Source organism: Lytechinus pictus, unplaced genomic scaffold, assembly GCF_037042905.1.
Source record: "Lytechinus pictus isolate F3 Inbred unplaced genomic scaffold, Lp3.0 scaffold_20, whole genome shotgun sequence".
Taxonomy (NCBI): Eukaryota; Metazoa; Echinodermata; class Echinoidea; order Temnopleuroida; family Toxopneustidae; genus Lytechinus; species Lytechinus pictus.
This window is the reverse complement of record NW_026974141.1, coordinates 8,534,930-8,559,779: the sequence shown is the minus strand read 5'-3', so window position 1 is coordinate 8,559,779 and position 24,850 is coordinate 8,534,930. Positions and strand designations below refer to the sequence as shown.

At 36.1% G+C, this 24,850-nt stretch overlaps 1 protein-coding gene and 1 non-coding gene across 2 annotated transcripts; one reads left to right on the top strand and one right to left on the bottom strand.

Annotated features, from left to right (window-relative positions):
* Nucleotides 1-14,501: 14,501 nt before the first annotated feature.
* On the bottom strand, nucleotides 14,502-14,574 carry TRNAT-AGU (transfer RNA threonine (anticodon AGU)). The gene has a single exon. It is a non-coding gene; the product is annotated as a tRNA-Thr (tRNA).
* Nucleotides 14,575-21,956: 7,382 nt separating this feature from the next.
* LOC129282825 (histamine H3 receptor-like) lies at nucleotides 21,957-23,224 on the top strand. The gene has a single exon (XM_054918686.2). It carries the CDS (start codon nucleotides 22,046-22,048, stop codon nucleotides 23,222-23,224), a length of 1,179 nt encoding a protein of 392 aa, XP_054774661.2. The 5' UTR covers nucleotides 21,957-22,045.
* Nucleotides 23,225-24,850: the final 1,626 nt, after the last annotated feature.

The window sequence follows — 24,850 nt, the reverse complement described above, 5'->3', positions numbered from 1 at the left end:
TTAACATCATGGGGCGCAGTGGTGGATTCAACAACCAAACCATTTTTAATAATAATTCGTTAATGGCTTCAGAAACGAAATCGGGATCGATGTCAATGCTGACTTATCATCTTATTATAAGGTACACTTGTAACCGTGTTCAGTGACATCTACAGCAATTTGAGATGCATCAGTTGATTTCCAAATTGTAAGGAAGCATTCAATCTACCTTTAACCCACTCATTCAATGAACAAGGTTATGATATAACCTTGTTCTCAGTTATATCTCCATGTGTGGCAAAATAAGGATGGCAATGTTTGGGTTATTTTCTCTTTTTCTTTGGGACAAATGCTTGATTTTTTTACACTGACAGTTTCCATTACACCTATTCATCATACAACTTGGCCCTTAAGTAAATTTGATTCTTTGAATTATTTTTTTCTTAATTAAAAATAGAGATAAAAAATGAAAATTTTCTTGCCATATTATTTTCCACCAATAGAGGGCGTACACAAAAATATGCCCGAAATTCAAGTTTTTGAGCGCTCTAGTGAATACAAAAATTATTCCCAAGTTACTTATGAAAAATAAATTGCAACTGTATGGAAATTAGTAATTTTGGTCACAAAAATGATATTTTATTGATTTTTTAAAGTGTGTGCTCTGTACAGCATTGGCATGCCATAGTCCTACCTGTAGATTCCCCACAGGCAGGGTGGTTGCAGTGAACAAGTGCTTTAACCAAAGGTTCTGAATTTCATTGATCATACTCATAATTTCTCAAATAAAATTCTTCCTCCTACCCTGCACATCTTGTCAAATCAACAATAAGTTAACGTTACTCGATGTTTCCCAACCGAAACAAATTCAACAATGCTCTGTTTCTGTATTTCTTAATTCAGAAGGGCCCGCTGACGGACCAGGAGTAGTCAATATATTCCAGATTGTTTGATCTGTATCATATCTATGTCTAGGTTCATTAGTTAAAGGTGGAATTTAACCAAAATAACACATCTTTTCTTAACATATAATTATGAACTGGGTAGGATCAAGATAGATTGCTTTGCTACGCGCTTCTGATCATTCTACTCTTTAGTTTTCAGATACCACACTTCGTCAAATACAGAACAAAACTGACATTTACCTTGCTCAGTTTGACCATGATCAATGGATCCTTTAACTCTGTTGAGCATTGTTATCTCTGAAGGATGAATCTTGCTTCCTGATACCTGGGCAACTTCTCCACTGCCCGTGTCTACCACAGGCAAAACATTCGTCGGTGGTCTGAAGCCACTTGCATACCCGCGCCAACTATTTTGTACATATAAGTTGGCAACACTGCCAAGCGAATATCGATTTCTTGAGAACCTTGAAAATTTTCAACATTCTTGCCCAATATAACCCTTGTTTGTTGAACGAAATACCTTACGCTTTCTATTTACACAAGCCTGAGCTTGCCTCATTCTTTTCTCCCTCATCAGAGTCGCATGTTATTAATTAAAACACTTAAGTATTCATCCACTGCGGACCAACCTAAAACATAAAAATTATCTCTTTATATTTATTTGATTAATCTCCCATAATTAAGTCATATAAAGTAATTCCGCTGAAAAACGAACAGCTTCCATTAACAACATTAGGCCATATCTATTATGTACAACCGTTCATAAATTTCAAAAGCAATAGCCTAGTTTGGAATTTTCATTCATCTTTATCTCACTAACCTGCTTCAGATTCATCTGCTTTTCTGATATGTTTCTTCCTTTTTGTTATATCTGCAATACCTTCCTTCAGCAAAGCAAGGGCTAACCGCGCCCGCTGCTTACCTTACTCTAATAAGGCCAATTTCTTATCCAACTCCTCCTGGCGTCTAGAATTATATTGATATTGTATCTTTTTTAGTTGTAGAAGCTCCGCTGACCCGGGCAATGTATCAAGAATCAACATAATCAAACAGCCAGCCCAATCTTTAAACGAGCCAATGCTTCCTTTGTAGCATTGCTTACAAGAAGGCGAAGGGACTCCAGATTATTGAGTAGAATTTTCTGAAACTGCCTTTAATTTGTGGCCTAACCCGAGGTTAATTTCTTGATTCGCCATTATTTTATATTTAACATCGAATCCAAACGTAGATCTATTACGATAAGGCCTATAGAGTTTAACACGTGGAAGAAGCGTTGATAAAAAGACGTCCGTACTGTGCTGTGTCGAACTCGGTCTGTGAATTCCGAATCGTTTAGGAATTCAGACACTCCTCACGCAAGCATTGTTATGCTAATCGGATACTTCTGCTAAGAAAAGAAAATGTATTTCATTACCCAAATGCTCTCCCATTCTGTACTTAACATTAAACCACATTTCTACCCTGGTCTTATAATTATGTTGCTCAACCTTCCACAATTCAAATGCAATGTATTCATTATAGCCATGCTCCCTTGTAGTTGTCTATCTCCGGGAATCATTGTCATTGTCAGTGGAGATAAGTAGATGATCAGTCTTTTTACTCAAGAGTATATATTGCCATACTTGTAATTTTAGCGCCAAGTTTCTGTACATATACTGATCGATACCCGCTTCCCCTATTTTGCTCTTCATTACTTGCATTCTTGATTATATTGTTTAAATTTTGTTTGCTACTAATGAATGCTTACATCTTTTCCCTTTTTATTCTGATGGGAATGAATAGATTATTTTGTACTAGTACAAAAGCCCCTTCTTGACAGGGATTCCTTAACAAGACCTCGAGGTAAGGTGTTGTGTTAGTTTTACAGTGAATAAGAGTCTTGTGTATTCATGCATGCTTATTTTTCCATTTGCTGTATTCTACATTATGCATGCCCGCTCAGTTAATTATCTCACTACCGATTAACCTCAACCTTCACTGTTATTCCCACTTGATTTCTTTTAATGCTTGATTCATTAAATAATTTGCATGTTTTTCCCCAACCTACGTTCTTTATTTTCATTTATTAATTTTTTTTTTTTTTTTTTTTTTTTTGCTTGTTTCATTCGGTATACGCTTTAATATTCGCTTGCTATTTTGTCTAGTGATATTTATCCCCAATTCATGTACTGCATATTATGCTTATATTTTCTTGCATACCTTCCCCATTGCATGCTAATTTCATTTTCTTTATATCTTTATATATATTTTAGATATTCGCTTCTGTTCTGCATTCGCTTGTATTATTCGTATTTGTATATACATGCTTGCTTTCCCATTTTGTTGTTTATTTGTTGTTTATTTTTCATTGTTTCTCTTTTTGACAAACGCATATCCTTTTTCCGCTTTTTAGTAGATACTAATTGCTTATTATTTTATTACCATATAAGAGTAATTCAGTTCATTTATTTTTAAGCTGGAGCACCGCATGATACATCTCCAAAGATGAGAGATATTATTTCTGTTTTCGTTTGTTACTTTCTTCCAAATGAGAGTATTTTATGTTTGTTTTGTGTTGTGTTTGTATCTGTCTTCTTGCCTGACTATTTCCATTCTTCCTTTCTTCAGATGCTTGCTGAGATGCTGCTTAAGAAGTGTTTGATTATTCCATCTTCCTTACAAATTGTTTATGTTTTATGCTTCTCCTGTTTTGATAAATTTTTAAATGGCTGATACAAATAACTCATCTTTCAAATTTTATGATAATGATTCATCTGATAGAGAATCCAGTGACTTTAATACCTCTTCAGCCTCATATGATAATAATTTTGCAGATAACTTTAATCTATCATCTGAGGAGTTAAATTATGCCAATGATTCTAATCAATTTTCACTTCCAATTCCCTCCTCGAAATATATAACCCAATTACAATTAAAAGAAGTAACAAATTTTTTTTCTAAAAACTCATTTTCCTTACTGCATATGAATATCAGAAGCATAAGTAAACATTTTGAAGACCTTCAGATTCTTTTAGACAACCATAATAAACATTCTTTTTCAGTTATTGGCTTGACCGAAACTTGGCTTACAACTGACACAAATTTACCTTATGAATTAAATGGATATGATTTTATTGTTAATAACAGATCAAAAAAGTCGGGTGGGGGCGTAGCACTTTATCTTTCCAATAATTTTGAATTCACTGCCCTAAACGAACTTAATTTTGTGAATGAATTTATTGAGTCATTATTTGTTGAAATTTCTATTCCTCATAGCAAAAATATAATAGTTGGAATTATTTATAGACCCCCAAACTCAAATAATAATGATTTCTTTCAATTTATAACATCTATTCTGAGTAATGCTAATTTCATTAACAAAGATGTATTTGTAATGGGCGATTTTAATATCGATCTATTAAAACATGCTAGTAACAATTTCTCACATGACTTTCTTGAAACACTTTACTCAGCCTCGTTCTTGCCATTAATTTCTAAACCTACGCGTGTTAGCAATCACTCAGCCACTCTCCTTGACAATATACTGTGTAACGCATTACCACCCCCTTAATAGTCCTTTCTGATATTACTGATCATTATCCAATTATGTCATTTTTTAATCTTAATTGTTCCTTAAATAAAGTATATCCCTTACCAGCAAGACGTAGGGCCACCCCAGAAAACTTAGCTAGTCTTGGTGTCAGTTTAGATAGAGTTGATTGGTCTAGTGTTTATAACACTGACGATGTCGATCTATCCTTAGGCAATTTTTTAAGTATATTTAAAAAGCATCTAGATGATCATATTCCTAAAAAGAATGATAATCGAGTTAATTATAAAACATCACCCAGACTTCCATGGATTTCTAACTCCCTCTTGCGCTCAATTAATAAAAAAAAACCGACTGTACTATAAATTCAAAATAAAAAAGAATGAACATTCAAAAATTAAGTATACTTCTTATAAAAATACATTAATAAAAATCTTGCGTGCAGAAAAAAAGAAATATTACTCAATTCAATTAGAACAATATAAACATGACATGAAAAACACATGGAAAGTTATTAAGCAAGCCCTGAATATTTCAAAAAAGAAATCAAATATTACTCAAATAAGATTTAATAATCGGAATATTGAAGATCCCACAGAAATCGCCAATGTTTTAAATTCATACTTTTCTACTATAGGGGAAAATCTGGCACAAAAAATTCCACAATCTAATAAGCATTTTTCTAAATTCTTGGGACAACCTAATGCCAATTCAATTTTCTTCTATCCGACTACTATTTATGAAGTGACCGATATTGTTTCCTCCTTAAATAATAAACACAGTGCTGGTCATGATGACATAAGTAATTTTATATTAAAAGGTACCATTTCGTCTATTGTTGAGCCCTTGACACATATATTAAATAAATCTATTTTAAGTGGTATTTTTCCTAAGCAAATGAAAATTGCGAAAGTTATTCCTTTATTTAAAAAGGGAGACGAGCTTGATGCTGGTAATTACCGTCCTATATCTTTACTCTCTTCTCTTTCTAAGATTTTAGAAAGATTAATTTTTATTATAACAACTAAATTTCTTAAAGTCAATGATATATTTACTAACTTTCAATTTGGTTTTAGACAAAAACATAGCACTATCCACGCTCTTTTAAATTTTGTGCATAAGGTAGCCCATTCTTTGAATGATCATTCGCATCTAATTGGTATATTCCTGGAATTCTCCAAGGCATTCGACACTATTAACCATGACATTTTACTTTACAAACTTTATCATTATGGAATACGTGGAATTGCCTTGGAGTGGTTCAGGAATTACCTTAAAGAAAGAAAACAATATGTTTATTTAAATAATCACATATCTGATCAACATGACATTAATTGTGGTGTCCCACAAGGTAGTATATTAGGGCCTCTTTTATCCATTATTTACATTAACGATTTTCACAGATCATCTGACATTCTTTCGTTTATTCTTTTTGCAGATGATTCCAATGTATTTTTTGCTCACAAAAACCCTCACACCCTAGTTCAGATTATGAATTTGGAATTGCTAAATTTGACTCAATGGATACGTGCCAATAAACTATCTCTTAATTTAAACAAAACCAAATATATGATATTTAGTCATTCTATTGAATCTTTACCTTCTGACATCATCTTTGATGATACACCTTTACAATGTGTTTCCCAAATTAAATTTTTAGGAATTATAGTTGATGATAAACTTTCTTGGAAACCCCACGTTCTTAATGTGAGCAAAATATTATCTCGTAATATTGGTGTAATTAATAAGTTAAAACACTCTTTTCCTTCCGTCACATTACTCATGTTATACTCCTCTTTGATTTTACCTTACCTTAATTATGGAATATTAGCATGGCGTAATACCCATAATTCTTTATTAGACAAAATATTACTTTTACAAAAGAAAACACTCCGAATTATATGCAATGCACCATTTCGTTCTCATACAGATCCATTGTTTCTGAAACATAAAATCATGAAAATAAAAAAAATATATTTGTTTCAATTAGGTCAATTCATGTTTAAATATAAAAATAATTCGTTGCCACGCATATTTGATTCCATGTTTCCCCGAAACCAATCCCTCCATAACTATCCCACCAGGCAGTCAAATGAATATCACTTGCCCCTTCTTAGAACGCTTCTAGCACAAAATACTTACTTATATACAAGGTCCAAGATTTTGGAATTCCCTTGACGATGAGATTAAAGACGCCCGTTCTTTACTGTCCTTTAAAAACAAACTAAAACTTATGCTCCTAAAGTCTTAATGATTAATGTTTATTATTCTAAACTAAAATTTTGCCTTATTGCTAGTCTATTATCTATGTTTATACAGAACATGACATATTTTTTCCAATTAGACATACAAAAGTTATAGCTTGTCTATACATTATATTCTACTTTTTATATTGTATATGTGTATGTGTGTATGTCCGTATGTATGTGTGTGGGTGGGTGTGCGTGTGTATGTGTGTATATGTATGTATATATATGTGTATATATATGTACATGATGTGTATGTATGTGTAGACATAATATATATGCAGCAGATTAGCTTTGCATCCCTCTCCCTATCTCTATTTTTCTTTCTATATTCTAAGCAGTTGTCATCGTACTATTGTCCACCCTCATGTACCGTCCTGTGTTGTGTTGTGTCGTGTATTGTCTTTTGTCTCTGAATTTCACAATCCTGTATATAAGATTTTTTTTGCCCCTTTCGTTATCTTCATGTATTCCTTTACGTATATTTTAATATTTTTTCGATCCTAACTTTTTGAGGGGTTCACATTTTACAAGCTTTGCTTTTCAGTGGACCCCTCCATTCTTCTCATGATATATGATTATATTGATTTAATTATATTTAATTATATTGATTATATTGATTTAAATTTGACATGCATGTTAATTTATATTTGAATCACTTATTGAATATGTATATTATTTATTCAATGTTGAATTTTGTTCATGCTTTTATTTGAATTGAATTGATTTATCATGTAATTATTTGTATTATGTTGAAGAATGAAAATAAATTGAATTGAATTGAATTGAATTGAATTATTTTAATTAGACATTGACTTTTATCTAGAACATGTATAAATTAAAATCAAACAACAAAACGTGATATTTTCTAAAATTCCATGCTTAGGACCGAGCATCTCCCTCCCCAGTCCCTCATGCACCTGCACGTTTAATGACAATATATATTAATTATTTTGGCTATATTCCAGGGTTGTTAGGTTTTCAAGCTTTGCTTTTAAATAAATAAATAAATGATAAATTCATAATTTATTGTTCGAAATAGACATGAAATGAAGTACTCCGAAAATTTGCTTTGCCCAATTGATCGTGGGCCCGGCAGCCGCTGTGCAGCGCCAGATCGACGAGGCTCTATCCCTTTAATCGTTGAACGCCAAACAGGGTAGCAGCAACTCCCATCTTTTAACGTCTTTTTGGTCTGACGCGGCCGGGGTTTGAACCCCCGACCTCCCGGTTGTGAGACGGACGCTCTACCAACTGAGCCAACACACCGGTTTTGTGACGACCCTTGCAACCATCCTATTTATTGTGTAACAGAAAATACCACTTAATGATTTTCATTTATGTAAGATATGTTTGAGGATTTATAAACAAAACTATTGTTCATTATCTTGATGTCAAGTTTCAGATATGTATTTTCTTGTCCAGAATTTTGTTATGAAAAATGTTGCAAAAACCAATAAATGCAATGAAATTAAAATGAAATGATACTTTTACCAATCCGATCGATTTTTCATTAAAACAAGACGTTGAAATGTCCGCTCTGAGATATTTAAGATTGCCTTTGCTTAGGAGGATAAGACCCTCTATAATACACGTTATACGACCGCCAACCGGAAATATGCAAAACAATCACCCTCACATTTTCAATTACTGCTTTAGCATTTCAAAGGAACACAATTGTACAACAACCCATTGCATATCCTCGAAATAGCTCAAAAGCGTTTTAAGTTCTCTGATTTGAACTACTCTGCTTTGGAAATTATTAATATAAAAACATTTTTTTATGACAACGGGCCGTCATAAAAAATACGTTTGTATTATTAATAATAATGATGATATTTGAAATTCATATAGCGTACGATAGTCGTGAGACACTCTATGCGCTGTACAAATTATCAAATTACAAAATTATACATTAAGCCAAATTTAAATTATCCATTAAACCTAAAATTTGACATAAAAATTTGTAAAAAAATACAATACAGAAAAATTATATAGGGCTAATATTTAACAATATTCTATATTGAGCATTAAAACATTTAGTTACATATTACATAATTTACATCGAGTTTTGGAATATACTAAGATAAATAATATTGTTGCATAGAGGGTCGTTAAACAATGGGTGATTTCAAGTCCGATGTTGGCCTTGGTGTTGGTGTTAGTGTTGAAATTTGGTTTGCTTCCCCTAGCTCCAAAACTAATTCAGATTTTGGAAAACTTATCCAAATCACATGATGACATCTCAACAACTAGTGAGTGACTTTTCGGGACCATCTTCATGTTATTTTTGGTGATATAATCGTGTAAAAATTGACCTAACACCAACACCAAAAGGTCAACACTGAACTTGAAATCACCCAATGTCGCCTGGGCTTAACCGGTGATATAGATGATTAATAGCCCTGCACTCACCTCCATGCTAATTCCACATGTTCACAGGGAGGAATTAATCGTTGCTTCACTTGACAATGAGGAAAAAATTAGAATATTTCATATAATGAAATACAAAAGAAATAGTGAGTGGATGACGTCATCAGTCTCCTCATTTGCATACCGACCAGAATGTGCATATAACTGTTTTGTGAAATTAAGCGAAAATTTTCAGTGTTATGCTTGTTGGATTTCTCTTTTTATTCAAATCAACTAATGGTTGGGGTGGACTTGTCCTTTAACCAATTTAATAATGATTGACTGAGAGTCACTGTCTCCATGGTAATTAACGTCTGACAAGTCCTTTCATGAAACAGATCTCGGAAAATGTTAGGTCTTATAATGGTTTTCCAACCCATTGGAATACCAAAGACGGACATATTTTGACCAAGTTTAGCACGCCTTGGAAACCAATGTGAAGCAATATACCTATTCAATTTTTAATTTAACAATGATTATGTTATCTTCTGGAAATAAAAAAGAGTGAATGTTTTTTTTCTTCTTTTATCGTACACGTATATTATATGTGCTAAAATATTTGGTTCACTTTCGGATCCAGGGGGGGGGGGGCAACGCCGGCCCGTGCCCCCCCCCCTCCCTTGAGAGGCACAATTATTTTTTTTAATATAGAAAAGCCTTTAAAACAGAAGTGTGCCCCCCCCCCACCTTTGAAAGTGAAGACCTTTTTTTTTTGCTTGTCAATTTTTTCCTAGGGGAAATGTGCCCCACCCCTTTTGGAAAATCCTGGATCCGCCCTTGAGTTGGTTTATCATGATACGTGAGAACGGCCCCCGGAAACAAAAGTACATGTAAGGGGGGACATTTAAACTAATATTGCTTTCGGGAGCTTATTTGGTCAGGATATGGAAAAGCAGTTATTGTGGGCGAATAAAATATCGGCGGAACGTTATCATCGGCGCAATTGTCGTACGATTGGAGAATTATTAATATTATTATTATTTATTCGGCAATTCACACAAAATATAACAATGTAAATATGAGTACACAAACAATTATAAATGCAAAATCTTACTGGCGGTCCTCTGAATGCATCAGTTGGCTGCCGGGGAAGAGGAAAGCAAACTTAATCACTGTAACCGTAATGGTCCCTCTTCCCGACCAACTGGTGCACATAGAAGACCTGTAAGATATAGCATGAAGGTAAATAAAATGTAAAATGTAAAACATTTCATAAACTAAACAACTAACAAAAACAAAGTACAAGGAGAACATGAAACTAATATGTATGATGACACTAGGTCATGACACGATACTGAGCTTAAACATGAGGAATTAATTCTGGCTTAAAAACTATTACATAAAATGTAAAGTAAGCAAACTGAAACGATGAAGTATAAAACTGAGAAAAAAGAAGAAAAAAAAAGTATGAGAACATGTAGTAGCAAGCTGACAAGAATGTCTAAAATTATATATGTTGACCGGTATATAGAAGTTAAGAAAACATGGTAAAAGAAGTGAATAGGTACATAGGCTTAGTGGGCTTCAGGCGATTAAGGAAACTAGGAAAACACATTAAAGAACGAGTACTTCATATATTAAATTGTATACACAATTATAATAAAGAAGCTGCGATGGAACTGTCTAGAAGATGTTTAAATAATGGCAGGAAAAAGAGGGGAAAAAAAGCAAAAGAAAAAAGACTCCAGAGACATAAAAGCAGTATAATCAAAATTATAGTTTCGGCTCAAGAATGTCAAAAAAAAGTAGACGAATTAATTATTCCAAATCATACCGTAATTATTAAATTAACCTATCGTAAATTAAACAAAGACTTCAAAAGATAAAGTTAATTGAAGAAGATATGACTTTTCAGCCTGTATTGCCAGGTCTGAAATTTAGAGAGTACAAAGTCAATGCGCAAGTCCCGAGGTAGTTCGTCCCACAGTCTAGGAAAAATGTAAATGGCGGAATTTGTAAGCGGAGTAAATATCGGCGGAGCAACAGTCGGTGGGCAGTTGTCGGCAAAGCAATTGTCGCAGATCAATTGTTTGTTGTTTGTTTGTTTGTGTGTTTGATTGCTCCGCCCATAATCGAAGCAGTTGTGCGTGGAGTATATTTCAGCGGATCATTAGACCAGTTCGTAGTTACTTCATGGACAATTTTGGTCAAATGACCTTTCATTTCTTTCATTATGATAGGCAGATTTCAAAGCAAGATATTACGTAAGTATGCCTTACATAGCAGGATGAAGAAATTGAATAGACCAGGTGACTAGAATAGCACATCAATGAACACTATATGAAGGTATTTGTTGCATTCCTACTTTGAATGCATATCATAGCACGTTGCACAATGTACTTGGCAAACTGTGAAATACCAGTCGTTCGTGGACGCATTGTTGTTTTTTGTGGATGTAAATGAAAACACAATTCAAAAGAATATATGAATAATCAAGACATCAAAGTTGGTGCTTATCTAATTAGATTTTAAACCACCATGTCACTTTAGTACAAATGACCTTCCTCTGATCATGCGCAGAATCTTTTGATCATGCGCAGAAAGGAACTACGAACTGGCTTATTGTCGCGTATTAATAATTGTCGCCAGAACAAATATCAGCGGAGCAATAATTGTCGACGGAGCAATTGTCGGCGGAATAACTATCGGTGGACCAAATATCGGCGGAGCAAATGTCGACAGACGTCACAGAAAAAATATCGGCGGAGCAAATGTCGGCGGAGCAATAGTCACGGAACCTTCTTTGAATATAAACTGATTACAGAGATCGGCGAAACACATAAGTTCAATCCCCGCGCTTGATAATTGATGGGGAAAGTATAGCGCGTACGTGACGTAAGTAACTTTTGACCAACCCTTAGCAAGAGTCTTAAAACGTGGAATAAAATCAGGATTATACATGGAGCCTTTAGAAAAAAAAAATCTAAAAATAATGCAGTATTCTAATTTTGTTTTCAGAAAACTAATGATGTAATACAAATAAATCATCTCTGATATTTACAAATAATTCATCCAACTAACCAAATAGTTTGAATCCATTTTGATATCAAGTATTGTTCGGGCCGATTGGAAATGCAGACGCATCTTTATCACTAGTCTGGGTGTTTTAAAAACTGATTAAATATTTTTATCATTGGCAATAAAAATTGGCTTGTCACACAATAATCACGCCTAAGTGTCAATTATAAAAAACAATTTGTGGTTTCTTGTAAGTAGATCGACAAGTTGCATGGAGGTAAGAAGGAAACATTAAAAGGGTTTTAAAAAATGGCGGACACTAATACCAAGAAGTAAATGATACAGAAGGATTAAAGCAGACCGACGAAACACGGTCGATGAACTCCGACCACTGATACAATTCCCCTACACGTTTCAGAGAGGGGTTGGGATACATTGGCGGCGGAAGCATCACAATTTAAGGGGGGACGAAAAAAATATTCTCACACATACATTTCCCAGTCGGCTGCTAAAAGCTGATTTATTTATTTTTTAAAACTATTTTTTCACTTTTTTTTTTGGGGGGGGGGGGTTGGTGGTAGTCCCAACTATAAGGTCTGAAGTTTTCTGTACATCTAATTTTTTTCTTACAAACAAGATGTGATATCTAATAAGGCAGGCACGTATCCACTATTTTGCGCCTCGTGGGCCAGACCTGATTTTGGTGCCCCCGTGTACTTTTAGAAACATGCCCCCTCCCCTCATAAACATGAATCATGAACAGGATCGCATCCACATTTTCATCTCGCGCTTCTTGATATTCCAACACAAAACACGACAAGGCACTTTTTAACCATGAACAGGATGGGTAGGCCTACGTATCTAAACAATATTGATGCAAGCGCGAAGCGTGAGCTGAAAATCTTTGATATTTTGACTTAAAATTTGGACATTCAAAGCACTTTTGGCAATCATGAAAAGGATAGGAATATAACTAAAAATTTGAATTCTTTTTATATTCTAACCCAAAATTATCTATCTAAGCAATATTGATGCAAGCGCGAAGCTCGAGCCGAAGATTTTTGATATTCTGACCCAAAACTTGGACAAATTCTGAGCACTTTTTGTAACTACGAACAGGATGGGTATTCATCTAAACATTTTATGCGAACGCGTAGCGCGAGCTTAAAATGTTTGATACTTCATGCCAAAATCGAACATTCTAAGCAATTTTGTAACCATGGACAGGATGGGTATTCATCTAAACAATTGATGCAAACGCGAAGTGCGAACTGACAGTTTTTTATATTCTGACCTAAAATCTGGACATATTCTAAGCACTTTGGGAAATCATGAACAGGATGGGTATTTATCTAAACATTTTATGCGAGCGCGAAGAGCGAGCTGAAATTTTTTGACATTCTGACCTAAAATTTGGACACATTCTAAGCACATTTGGTAATCATGAACAGGATGGGTATTTATCTAAACATTTTATGCGAACGCGAATTGCTAGCTGAAATTTTTTTATATTCTGACCTAAAATTTGGACACATTCAAAGCATTTTTTTAACCATGAACAGGATGGGTATTTATCTGAACATTTTATGCGAGCGTATTATAAAGAGCATTTATTTTTATGTAATGACCCATTTTTTCAAATTATTCCCCTCCCCTTATTTTACTCTCATTTCTTTTTATCCTTATCTTGCGGTAAATTCTCTCTTTTTCCCCTTTTTCCATTTTTCTACGGGCGGCGGTTGGGGTCCAGTGTTTCCTGGAGCTTCAGAAATCTGATATTTCCAGAAGGCATTTTGTTTTTTAAAAATATGTATATGAAATCAACATCCTTAAATTGTCAAGTATGATCTCAGAAGAATATTTTTGTTTAAAGACATACGACCAGGCAACAGCCAATAACAGTTTGTAAACAAGTTTTCGGCATTACTCCTATGTGTTTAAGATCGCATGCTCGATCTGTAATGAAAATCATAAGTCAGAAAAAATTGGAACCAGTGGGATTCGAACCTGCCATCTACTGCTTTCCGGGCAGCGACTTAACCACCAGGCTATTCATAGGAGTAATGCCGAAACAAATTATTATTACCTCCTATCAAGACTCTTTATTTAGTATCTATTGTCCACGGCGGACTGCATTTGCATATAAATGAGTCAGAAGGAAGAGGGTCGAGGGTATTTGAATTCCAGTTCATCGTGATTTAGCCGTGAACCAGAATAGCCTGGTGGTTTCGTCGCTGCCCGAAAAGCAGTAGATGGCAGGTTCGAATCCCACTGGCTCCAATTATTTCTGACTTATGATTTTCATTACAGATCGACCATGCGATCTTAAACACATAGGACTAATGCCGAAAATTTGTTTACAAATTATAATTTCCTCCTATTGAGCCTCTTTATTTACTAACCAATAACAGTGTTCAAATCAAAGGATTCACAACTGCAACGTGGTGCCTGTCTAGGGAAAAATAGCATAGGCATACGGGGTGGGATTCGAACCCACGACCTCTGGATTACTAGACCAGTGTAATCACCACTAGACCACCCGAGTGCCAATAGTGATCTAGGTTCAAGCTATCCCATATATATTAGATATAAAATCAAAGGATTCATCTTTGGATGATAAAGATATGTGATAAGTTATTCATGTTTCACCAACTTATACCACAAGGGTCACACAACAACGGGTATCATATATATCTTTACCATCCAACGATTTGATTTGAACACTGTTATTGGCTGTTGCCTGGTCTTATATTTTCAAACAAAAAATATTCTAACGAGATTAACTTGACAATTTGAGGAAGTTGATTTCATATTCATATCCGTGGAGCGTTGTGGCCCAGTGGATTAGTCTCCGGACTTTGAAACAGAGGGTCGTGGGTTCGAATCCCAGCCATGGCGTAATTTCCTTCAGCAAGAAACTGATCCACAATGTGCTGCACTCAACCCAGGTGAGGTAAATGGGTACCGGTAGGAAGTATTTCCTCAAGAAGCTGTGTGCGCTATGAACGCCTAGCTTAGCCGGGTAATATAGGAGCGCCTTGAGCACCTATCAAGGTGGATATGTGCGCAATATAAATACCTTATATTATTATTATTATATTAATAATTTTTTTTTACAAAATGCCTTTTGGAAATATCAAAATTCTGAATGTCCAGGCCGGGCTCCCTTGACCCCACCCGCCGCGGGTGGAAAAATTGGGGGGGGGGGGGAGGCAGAAGAGATGAATTACAGCATGATAAGAATAAACAGAAAAGTGAATAAAATAAGGGGAGGGGAATAATTGGAAAATGAAAAAAAATTGGGTCATTACATAAAAATTTAAATTTCGCTCGCTCTTTCCATCCGCATAAAACGTTGAGATAGATATACCCACCCTGTTCATGATGACAAAAAGTGCTTAAAATATAATGTTTTGGTCGGAACATTACGTTTTTTAGCTCGCGCTTCACGCTCGCATCGGTTGTTTAGATAGATACCCATCTTTTTCATGATTACCACAAGTGCTTAGAATGTCCAAATTTTAGGTCAGAATATCAAAAATTTTCAGCTCGCGCTTCGCGTATGCATCAGTTGTATAGATCAATATCCATACTATTCATGGCTACAAAATTGCTTAGAACGTTTGGTTTTGGCACTAAATATATATATATATAATATAAATTAGGTCGCGCTACGCGCTCGGATAAAATGGTTTAGGCACCGATCCTGTTCATGATTACCAAAAGTGCTTAAAGTGATTGGTTAACATTGGTTTGACTTTTTAAAAATCTGAGCTAGAAGGTCACACTTGTCACCTGTGTCTGTGATATGTTACAAAAATGAAGCCCAGAAAAAATTGCGTTCGAAAAAAATTATTTAGTGCTTCAAAAATTGAAATATAAAGTGACCGAAAACACCATCTTAATTTCATCCCATACACTTATGTGTACTATTTAGGCGTCTATAAGACGCCTATTTACAAAATCAGGGTTTGCCTTGTAGTTTTAGCTTTTCATTCTCAATAATATTTGTTTTCAGGGTTTATTAGTTCTAATACATGCACTTGTACACATGTTTCATCTTGGTTTGATATTTTTTTTTAAATTGGCTGCTCACAAAGTTAAACAATACCTTTAAAATCTAAAGTTTTGGGTAGAAATATCAAAATTTTGTCAAATCAATTGCATAGACAGATACCCATCATGTTCATGGTTTTTTTTAAAGATGCCTAGAATATCCAGTTTTGTGTCGGAATATCAAAAATTTTCAGCTCGCGCTTCGCGCAAGCATGAAATGTTTATGTGGATACCCATCCTGTTCATGATTCATATTTACGGGGGGCGCCATTTTTCTAAAGGTACACAGGGGCACCAAAATTAGGTCTGGGCTGGCCCATGAGGCGCAAAATCCCGCGGGTTACGCGCCTGCCTTATTAAATATCTCATCTTGTTTGTAAGAAAAAAAAACATTAGATGTACAGAAAACTTCAGACTTTAGTGGGGACTACCCCTAAACAAAAAAAAAGAAAAACAGAATCAGCTTTTAGAGGCTGACTGAAACATGTATGGGTGAAAACTTTTTTTTTTCGTCCCCCGTTAGATTTTAGATTTTGATGCTTCCGCCGCCAATGTATCCCAACCCCTCTCCGAAACACGTAGGGGCATTGTATCAGTGGTCGGAGTTCATCGACAGTGTTTCGTCGGTCTGCTTTAATCCTTCTGTATCATTTACTTCTTTGTATTAGTGCCCGCCATTTTTTAAAACTGTTTTAATGTTTCCTTCTTACCTCCTTGCAACTTGTCGATCTACTTACAAGAAAGCACAATTCTTTTTAATTGTTTTTTATGATTGACACTAAGGCGTGATTATTTCAGTGCCAATGATAAAAATATTCAATCAGTTTTAAAAACACCCAGACTAGTGATATAGATGCGTCTGCATTTCCAATCGGCCCGAACAATATTTTTATATCAAAATGGATTCAAACTATATGGTTAGTTTGAAAGATGTCTAAACATTATGTTTCTTACTCGTGATAAGACTAACTTTAAGATTGAAATAACAGAGGTTATTTATTCGTAGGCCTTAAATTGTGATGCTTCCGTCGCCAATGTATCCCAACCCCTCTCGGAAACGTGTAGGGGAATTGTATCAGTGGTCGGAGTTCATCGACCGTGTTTCGTCGGTCTGCTTTAATCCTTCTGTATCATTTACTTCTTGGTATTAGTGTCCGCCGTTTTTTAAAACTCTTTTAATGTTTCCTTCTTACCTCCATGATAAGAAGGAAACATTAAAAGAGTTTTAAAAAACGGCGGACACTAATACCAAGAAGTAAATGATACAGAAGGATTAAAGCAGACCGACGAAACACGGTCGATGAACTCCGACCACTGATACAATTCCCCTACACGTTTCCGAGAGGGGTTGGGATACATTGGCGACGGAAGCATCACAATTTAAGGCCTACGAATAAATAATCTCTGTTATTTCGATCCTTAAGTTAGTCTTATCACGAGTAAGAAACATAATGTTTAGACTTCTTTCAAACTAACCATATAGTTTGAATCCATTTTGATATCAAAATATTGTTCGGGCCGATTGGAAATGCAGACGCATATATCACTAGTCTGGGTGTTTTAAAAACTGATTAAATATTTTCATCATTGGCAATGAAAAATTGCTTGTCACACAATAATCACGCCTAAGTGTCAATTATAAAAAACAATTTGTGGTTTCTTGTAATTAGATCGACAAGTTGCATGGAGCCATATGCGTCTGCATTTCCAATCGGCCCGAACAATATTTTGATATCAAAATGGATTCAAACTATATGGTTAGTTTGAAAGATGTCTAAACATTATGTTTCTTACTCGTGATAAGACTAACTTAAGGATCGAAATATCAGAGATGATTTATTTGTATTACATCATTAGTTTTCTGAAAAGAAAATTAAAATACTGCATTATTTTTAGAGTTTTTTTTCTAAAGGCCCCATGTATAATCCTGATTTTATTCCACGTATTAAGACTCTTGCTTAGGGTTGGTCAAAAGTTACCTACGTCATGGCTATACTCCCCCCCCCCCCCCCCCCCCATCAATAATTATCAAGCGCGGTGACTGAACCTTTGTGTTTCGCCGATCTCTGTAATCAGTTGATATATAAAGTTGGTACCATGACTCCCATGACTATTGCTCCGCCATCATCTGCTGGAGTGCTTTGATTTTGAAAACGGGACATCTGAAGCGCCGTAAATACTCATAATGGACAAGGTATGTATCCAAATTATTATTAAGCAATGCGAGCACGAAGCGCGAACGGATTTTGTTTTAATCTGTCCATTATGTTCCTTTCTTCTTTTCTGTCATACATAATTATTTATTCTCTTCATGACTGTTACTGTCATTCCCATTCACCGACAGTAAACCGTTTGTGCGTGCGCCCATTGGTACAAACGTCCACCGATTTGGTTGAAAAATGTTGTCGAGATTTTTAGCATTTTACTAGGTCTAAAAATATTGCTTTTATCGATGGCCCACTATTTCCTTATGTTATACGCTTTCTTGTGATGTTACTGATTATCGGATCAAATACTGAAAAGATACGTTACCAATGTTTTGTTTCTTGCTTTTGTGAATCAATCACTGGATGAAAAACTGGCAGCCGAGTTTTTTTTTCATTTTTTTTAGTTAGGCTTTTACCAAGGCTTTCCGATCAGACTTTTTGATATCCCGAAATTATTTTTCCCACAAAGGTTACGGACCGCGATATGAATATTCATGACTTGAGTCTCCAGAATAAGAGTACGCACGCGCGTGGACTCTATCTTTACCAAATTAATTGTGGTTCACGTTGCCACGAATGAATTAGCAGCCTCGTCCACGCTCATACGTACTCTTATTCCGGAGACTCAAGTCATGAATATTCATATCGGGGTTCGGAACTCCGGTGGGAAAAATAATTTCGCGACTGGGCAGGCACAGTTTCACGGTTTGGTAATGGCGGCCGGTTTACATGATCAGCACAGCGCAGTTGCGTGTATGAGTTTTGCCACCTCTATGATATGCATTCGCCTTCGCCAATAGGGGGGGGGGGGCGAATTTGTTTCACCCATATTTCCCCGATCGGTCGCTCAAAGTTGGTGTGGATCGCACTTAATAAATGATGTGAGTGCGAAGCGCAAGCTGATTTTTGTTTAATTATTATTTTGACCCAGGACCGGGACATTTTAAGGACTATCTTCCTATTCCTATTCCCATGCGCGAGATGAAATTTGTTGATATTCCATTCTGAAAAATGGGGACAATTCACTTGTTAGGAATAATTCATGGAAAAGTTATTATCTTATGAAGCCTAACGAATGCGCGAAATTTGTTAATATCAGGGCTTGAAAACTTGACATTTTAAGCACTTTTATAATTAGGAATAGGATGCATGGGTTAATATATTTTTAGATATTAATGCAAGCGCAAATCGCGAGTCGAAATGTTTGATAAACATATTAAAAAGGCATTTTAAGTACTTTGCTATAGAATTAATAGAGGTAGATATAACTTACCAATCGAAATGCGAGCGCGCGGCTTTAGCTGATACCGGCTGATACGTTTTGACCTGAAAAGGGAATTTTTCAAATTTTATGGAACACACGAAGGTACTTAATTGGCATATCGAATAATGCAAGCGCGTAGTGCGAGGAAAAAATGTTGAAATTCAGACCATATAACGGCCATTTTACAGTGCACATTTTTTTTAATGAATTTGTTAATCAAATAGAATAAGGAAAGCTCGATGTACGAACTGAAATATGTTTTGTGTATTGACTTTAAAACTTGATATTGAGCAAGATACTATCTCATCAAACAGGCAATGCGAGCGCGAAGCGCGAGCAAAAAAATTATATTGTGACATATAACATTTTGTTTTAATTTTCCAAGTCTTCCCCTAACCATGCTGACCTTATTTTATTCACCGGTCATTCTCCTCTGATTTTGTTCTTCTTTTTTATCCTTCTGTCTTTCCCTTTCTTTTCTTTTTTTTTCTCTTTCTTTCCCCCTTTTTTCTTTTTTTGCTCCGCCAATAGTGAGGCGGGCCCCCCTTCCCCGCCCCCTGGATCCGCCTATGCATAGACTTCTAGTCCACGCACATGCATATCCCGTGTGCATGGTCAATAGCTTCAATAAAGTCGCTCTACTCAGTAAAAAAAAATGGCCGATCCGATGCACGAGCGTTACAGAAAAAAAACACTCGCAAAGCTGCTGATGTCAGTGGTCGCATATGGTCATCTTTATGGCACATCGCATCATTGATCATATCAGAGAACACCACAGGGCCCAGCTTGGTCCCCTGGGGTATACCTAGGTTAAGAGAGAACACCTTTGTACCTCACTTGTTGCTCCCGAATTGGTCCTAAATCACAAACCCATGCTACAAGTGATTTGATTTTCACTAGAATGTTTTGTCGGAAAATTTGAATGCATTAATGTGACAGAGGTGTTCAAAAAGTACCATTCCCTTTCAGGCATTTTAATATTACAAAATAATGCACAATATGAATGTGTTGTTGCGATGCAGCGCGTTCGAGGGTAATGTGCGAAAGCACTATTCGTTTGCGCCAAGTGTTTTTGCATGTTATTGCGAAGACCCGCGAGATGCCGGCATCGTCAATAACATCATGAATTTAATAATGCGCATTGCTTGTTCTGTTAAACGGGTCGGCAGTGGAAATTTATAGTGGATTGGTTGTTCGAATCGCTCCAAATTTTCGAGGGATCGCACAGACGAAGAGGTCACAACCTTTTCGCTTGCTTGTATAACATCACTGGCGTATATGCGCGCCTAAGTAAAGCGCCGACACCGATTGCCTTTCCTTTGAAAGAACTCGTATTTTAGATGGCGTCTCAGTTTTTACATGCTTTTGGTAAAATGATGCACCCATAATGCATAGTGCTGCACAAAAAATGCACGGCCGAGAGGTTGCCTAGTTGAACGTGAATCCGAGACTTGTATACGCACTCACATTGGCTAGGCCTACATCAGTGGACCCATTTTATGATATTTGTTATTCCATTGGAATACTGCTTAATTCATAAATTCGCATATTTTCAGGAACAATTGATTTTGAATGTCATGTCCTGTGGAAAAAATTAAGCGATTGACTTTTGAAATACTTGGGGAAAGTTTTGTGCTTTTGTAAACTTTGTCCCCAAAACTTCAAATTATAGGTATAAGGGCCATAGGCGGCGGAAGCGGGGGGGGGACCTGTCCCCCCTAAATTTGAGGTGGGGGGACGACCCCCCCCCCCCCTAAATTGTTTGTTGATAACCTTTTTTATTTTTTTATTTTTTTGCTTGTCAAAAAAATTTGTTGTCCCCCCTAAAATTTAGGTTGATAACCTTTTTTTTTCGCTTGTCAAATTTTTACCTGTGTCCATCCCAAAATTTCAGGTGGACCCCCCCCCCCTTAATTTTTTGGCTTCCGCCGCCAATGATAAGGGCCGACTATATTGAACGTTTTATAATAAACTTATTATTTTCATTCACTCTTTTTAATTTCTGATTCTATCTTCGATATTAACTTTTTCATTTCATGTTCTTTCCTTTTTTTTCCCTTCTTCTGACCATGCAGATAGGAAACATGACAACGTTTCGCAGAATAGAACGATGAAACTCTTTTAAGATCAAAGTTGATCTCTGGAGTTGACAGTACGAAGATTTTATGCGACTTGCATGGGTGTCTCATACAGTTCGGAACTAGCACAACCTACCCCAGGTATAGAGTAATGCTGGGACGCTTAACCACCGTTTTCAGATGATGATGACTCCTTTTGACCAGTCACATAATTATTATGTACCCATGAAGTAGCTTTTCACCCTTTACGAGACCATTTACTTCACATAGAGAATATAAAATAGATGATGTGCATGCTATTCCTTGGGCATGTATACGATATCATGTTTTATTGACTTTTGATGTGACTTCCATGGTAGAACAGGTGGATCAAAACAACAGGATGATTGACAATCTTGTAGCTCTAAAACCATGGAGAACTTAACTAAGACAGAGTTCAACAGCTCAAATTCGTACGTGTACCCATACTCAACAACGTGGCTTGTGATCGTTCCTCTAGTAATTTCTCTCATCATTTCAGTAACAGTCGTCGGAAACTTGCTGGTAATTGTGGCATACATTCAAGATCGCTGCATCCGTTTGAAGGTAGCGAATATATTCATCCTGAACCTCGCCATCACGGACTTCATTGTCGGCGCATTTATGTGGCCCGTCATGATCTCCTGGCTCATCAAGGATACGTGGGTCCACGGTGAGATCATTTGCAAAGTGTGGTTGATAGTTGACTACACCGTAACGACAATGTCCGCCCTAACCCTCTTGATGATAAGCTGGAACCGTTACTGCTTGTTCTCATCGGCCGTCACACAGCGGGTGTTTCGGACGAAGAAGCGAGTTGGATTGATGATCCTATCCATGTGGACCTGCGTTATTCTGGGCTACTCGTTCCTGGCGTTCGGCTTTAGTCCGTTGACAGGACAGTACACCATTGACTACACGTATAACTGCGAGCTTGAATTCACTTCCAATGTTATTGTTACCCTGGTAGTCAATATATTGGAATTTTTCATTCCGTTCACGCTCATTGTTAGCATAAATATAGCGATTTATAAGAATATCAAGAGAAGATCTAGGGGCAAAATAGGACCTGGTCACGGTCACCCACTTGAAAGGCCCACCATAGAGTACTCAGAATGTGAAGAACGGGCTCCTGGGATCCGACAAAGCCTGAACCAGCAGAATTCTTTGAATGCTACACCTAAAAATGTTCCATTGCCCCTTTGGTTACTTACAGGGCCTCACCCAGAGGAAAATGTGCCTTGCAGAGCAACCCGAAACCGCATCGAACCTGATAGACCAAGATTGACCAGGCATCGGAAATCCGCAGTAGTCCTTGCTATACTGACTGGCTGTTTCCTTGTATGTTGGGTGCCTTTTCAGATCTCAAGTGCCATGTTTGCAATTTGCGGCCACAAGTGCGTGTCATACCTGAACTGGGAGATCACGAATGCACTTGTGTGGGGTAACTCCATGATCAACCCTTTCATTTATGCAGCGACAAACAAGCACTTTCGCTGTAAATTTCGAGAGATATTACTTTTCAATAGATGGGTTTGTGTTATAAAGCACTGCAAAATCACTCCAGGCTGAAGATATTCATATCTCAATAAATAGAGTAAAATTCACGGAGCAAAATGCAGAAAATTTCATCAAAATCGGATAACAAATTACAAAGTTATAAATAATAATAATAATTAACATCATTTATATAGCGCTTATCACAAAGAATGTCTCTAAGCGCTTAGGGAAAATACATAGGAAGACAAGAAATTTCAGCTAAAATCAAATTATACATGTTAACAGTTGAAAGTAGACAGTTGAAGCCGCATATGCTAGGACGATCTATTTAACGAAAAGATGAGTTTTTAACATTGATTTGAATTTGTCCGTTGAGTCTGCTTGTTTTATGCTCTGAGGAAGATTGTTCCAAAGTTGAGGGGATGCTGAACAAAAAGATCGGGAACCATGAGACTGGGTGTTGATGGCAGGAACTTTTAAGAGTGATTTTTTGCATGAGCGCAAGTTGCGGGAGGGTGAGTATTCTGATATTAATTGTTGAAGATAGACTGGAGCTGATTTTATCAAACATTGAATTGAATTTTAAAGACTTGCATCATTCCGGTGAAACAGTTCTTGGCATGTCTTCATGAATATTCAATGAGCAAACTGATGATATTATATCCCCATTTGTTCTTATGTATTTTATTATATGAAATCAGGTTTATTCGACATTTTTCTACCAAGAATTAAACAATTGGATTGACAACTGATTAAGTGCATTTATAGTTATCCATTGCTGCAACTTATTTAATTATAACGCAGACACATCATTTACACGTGTATGAAAAAATGAAATAATTGTGATTCCATGTAATAACACAAGAAAAAAAGTGGGATGTGACATCATCAGCCCACCTAATGAATATTCATGATGACGTGCATATAACAAAAACAAAATATTGCTAGAATTTAAATTTTAATAACTTCTTTATTTTTTATCCGATTTTGATGAAATTTTCAGCATTTTGCTCTTCGGATTTTACTCTATTTATTTCGATATAAATATTTTTAGCCCGGAGTATCCCTTTAAGTGCATTTCGTAATAGTAGAGGTGTCTTTTAAGTCTCAATATTCGATTTTAATTCGCGCTTAGCACTCACAGTATTCCACAGTGAGATCGAGCTTACCAGAAATGCGACCTTTTTCAGGCCAGTGTATAAAACAAATAAGGTTGCGCTTCGCGCTAGGACGTCCGGACATGTAGGATAGCACTTGTACAGGTATTGGTTTTCGTATTTGCACGATTCGATCATGCAAATTCTCAAAAATGCGGGCACGAAGTGCATCAATAGTTCATGTTATAGTCCCTACTAGTTCACGTCATAATCACAACGGATTCACGCACATAGCGTCAGTAATTTTACGAACTGGCTCAAACCTCGACTGGACTCCAAAACATGATTTCAAGATTATCGCGTTCAAAGTTTGAATATTTTTCAGACCCTCCTAATTTTGCGCTTTGAAAGAAACCAGATCAATTATTTATACCAATTTGAATCGTACATTCTATTATTTTAAACTAATATCAAAAATTTGCCCGCAAATTTCGTATTCATTCTCTCAATATTTGGAATAAAGCGCATGTGTGCATTTAAGAAGCTGCTAATTTTTACCCAAAACAGGGGGTTTGGGTCACTTCGTAAATTCACGCGCATC

What these genes read in the sequence shown, in the direction of transcription:
- LOC129282825 (XM_054918686.2), top strand. Translation starts at nt 22,046, where the DNA reads ATGGAGAACTTAACTAAGACAGAGTTCAACAGCTCAAATTCGTACGTG.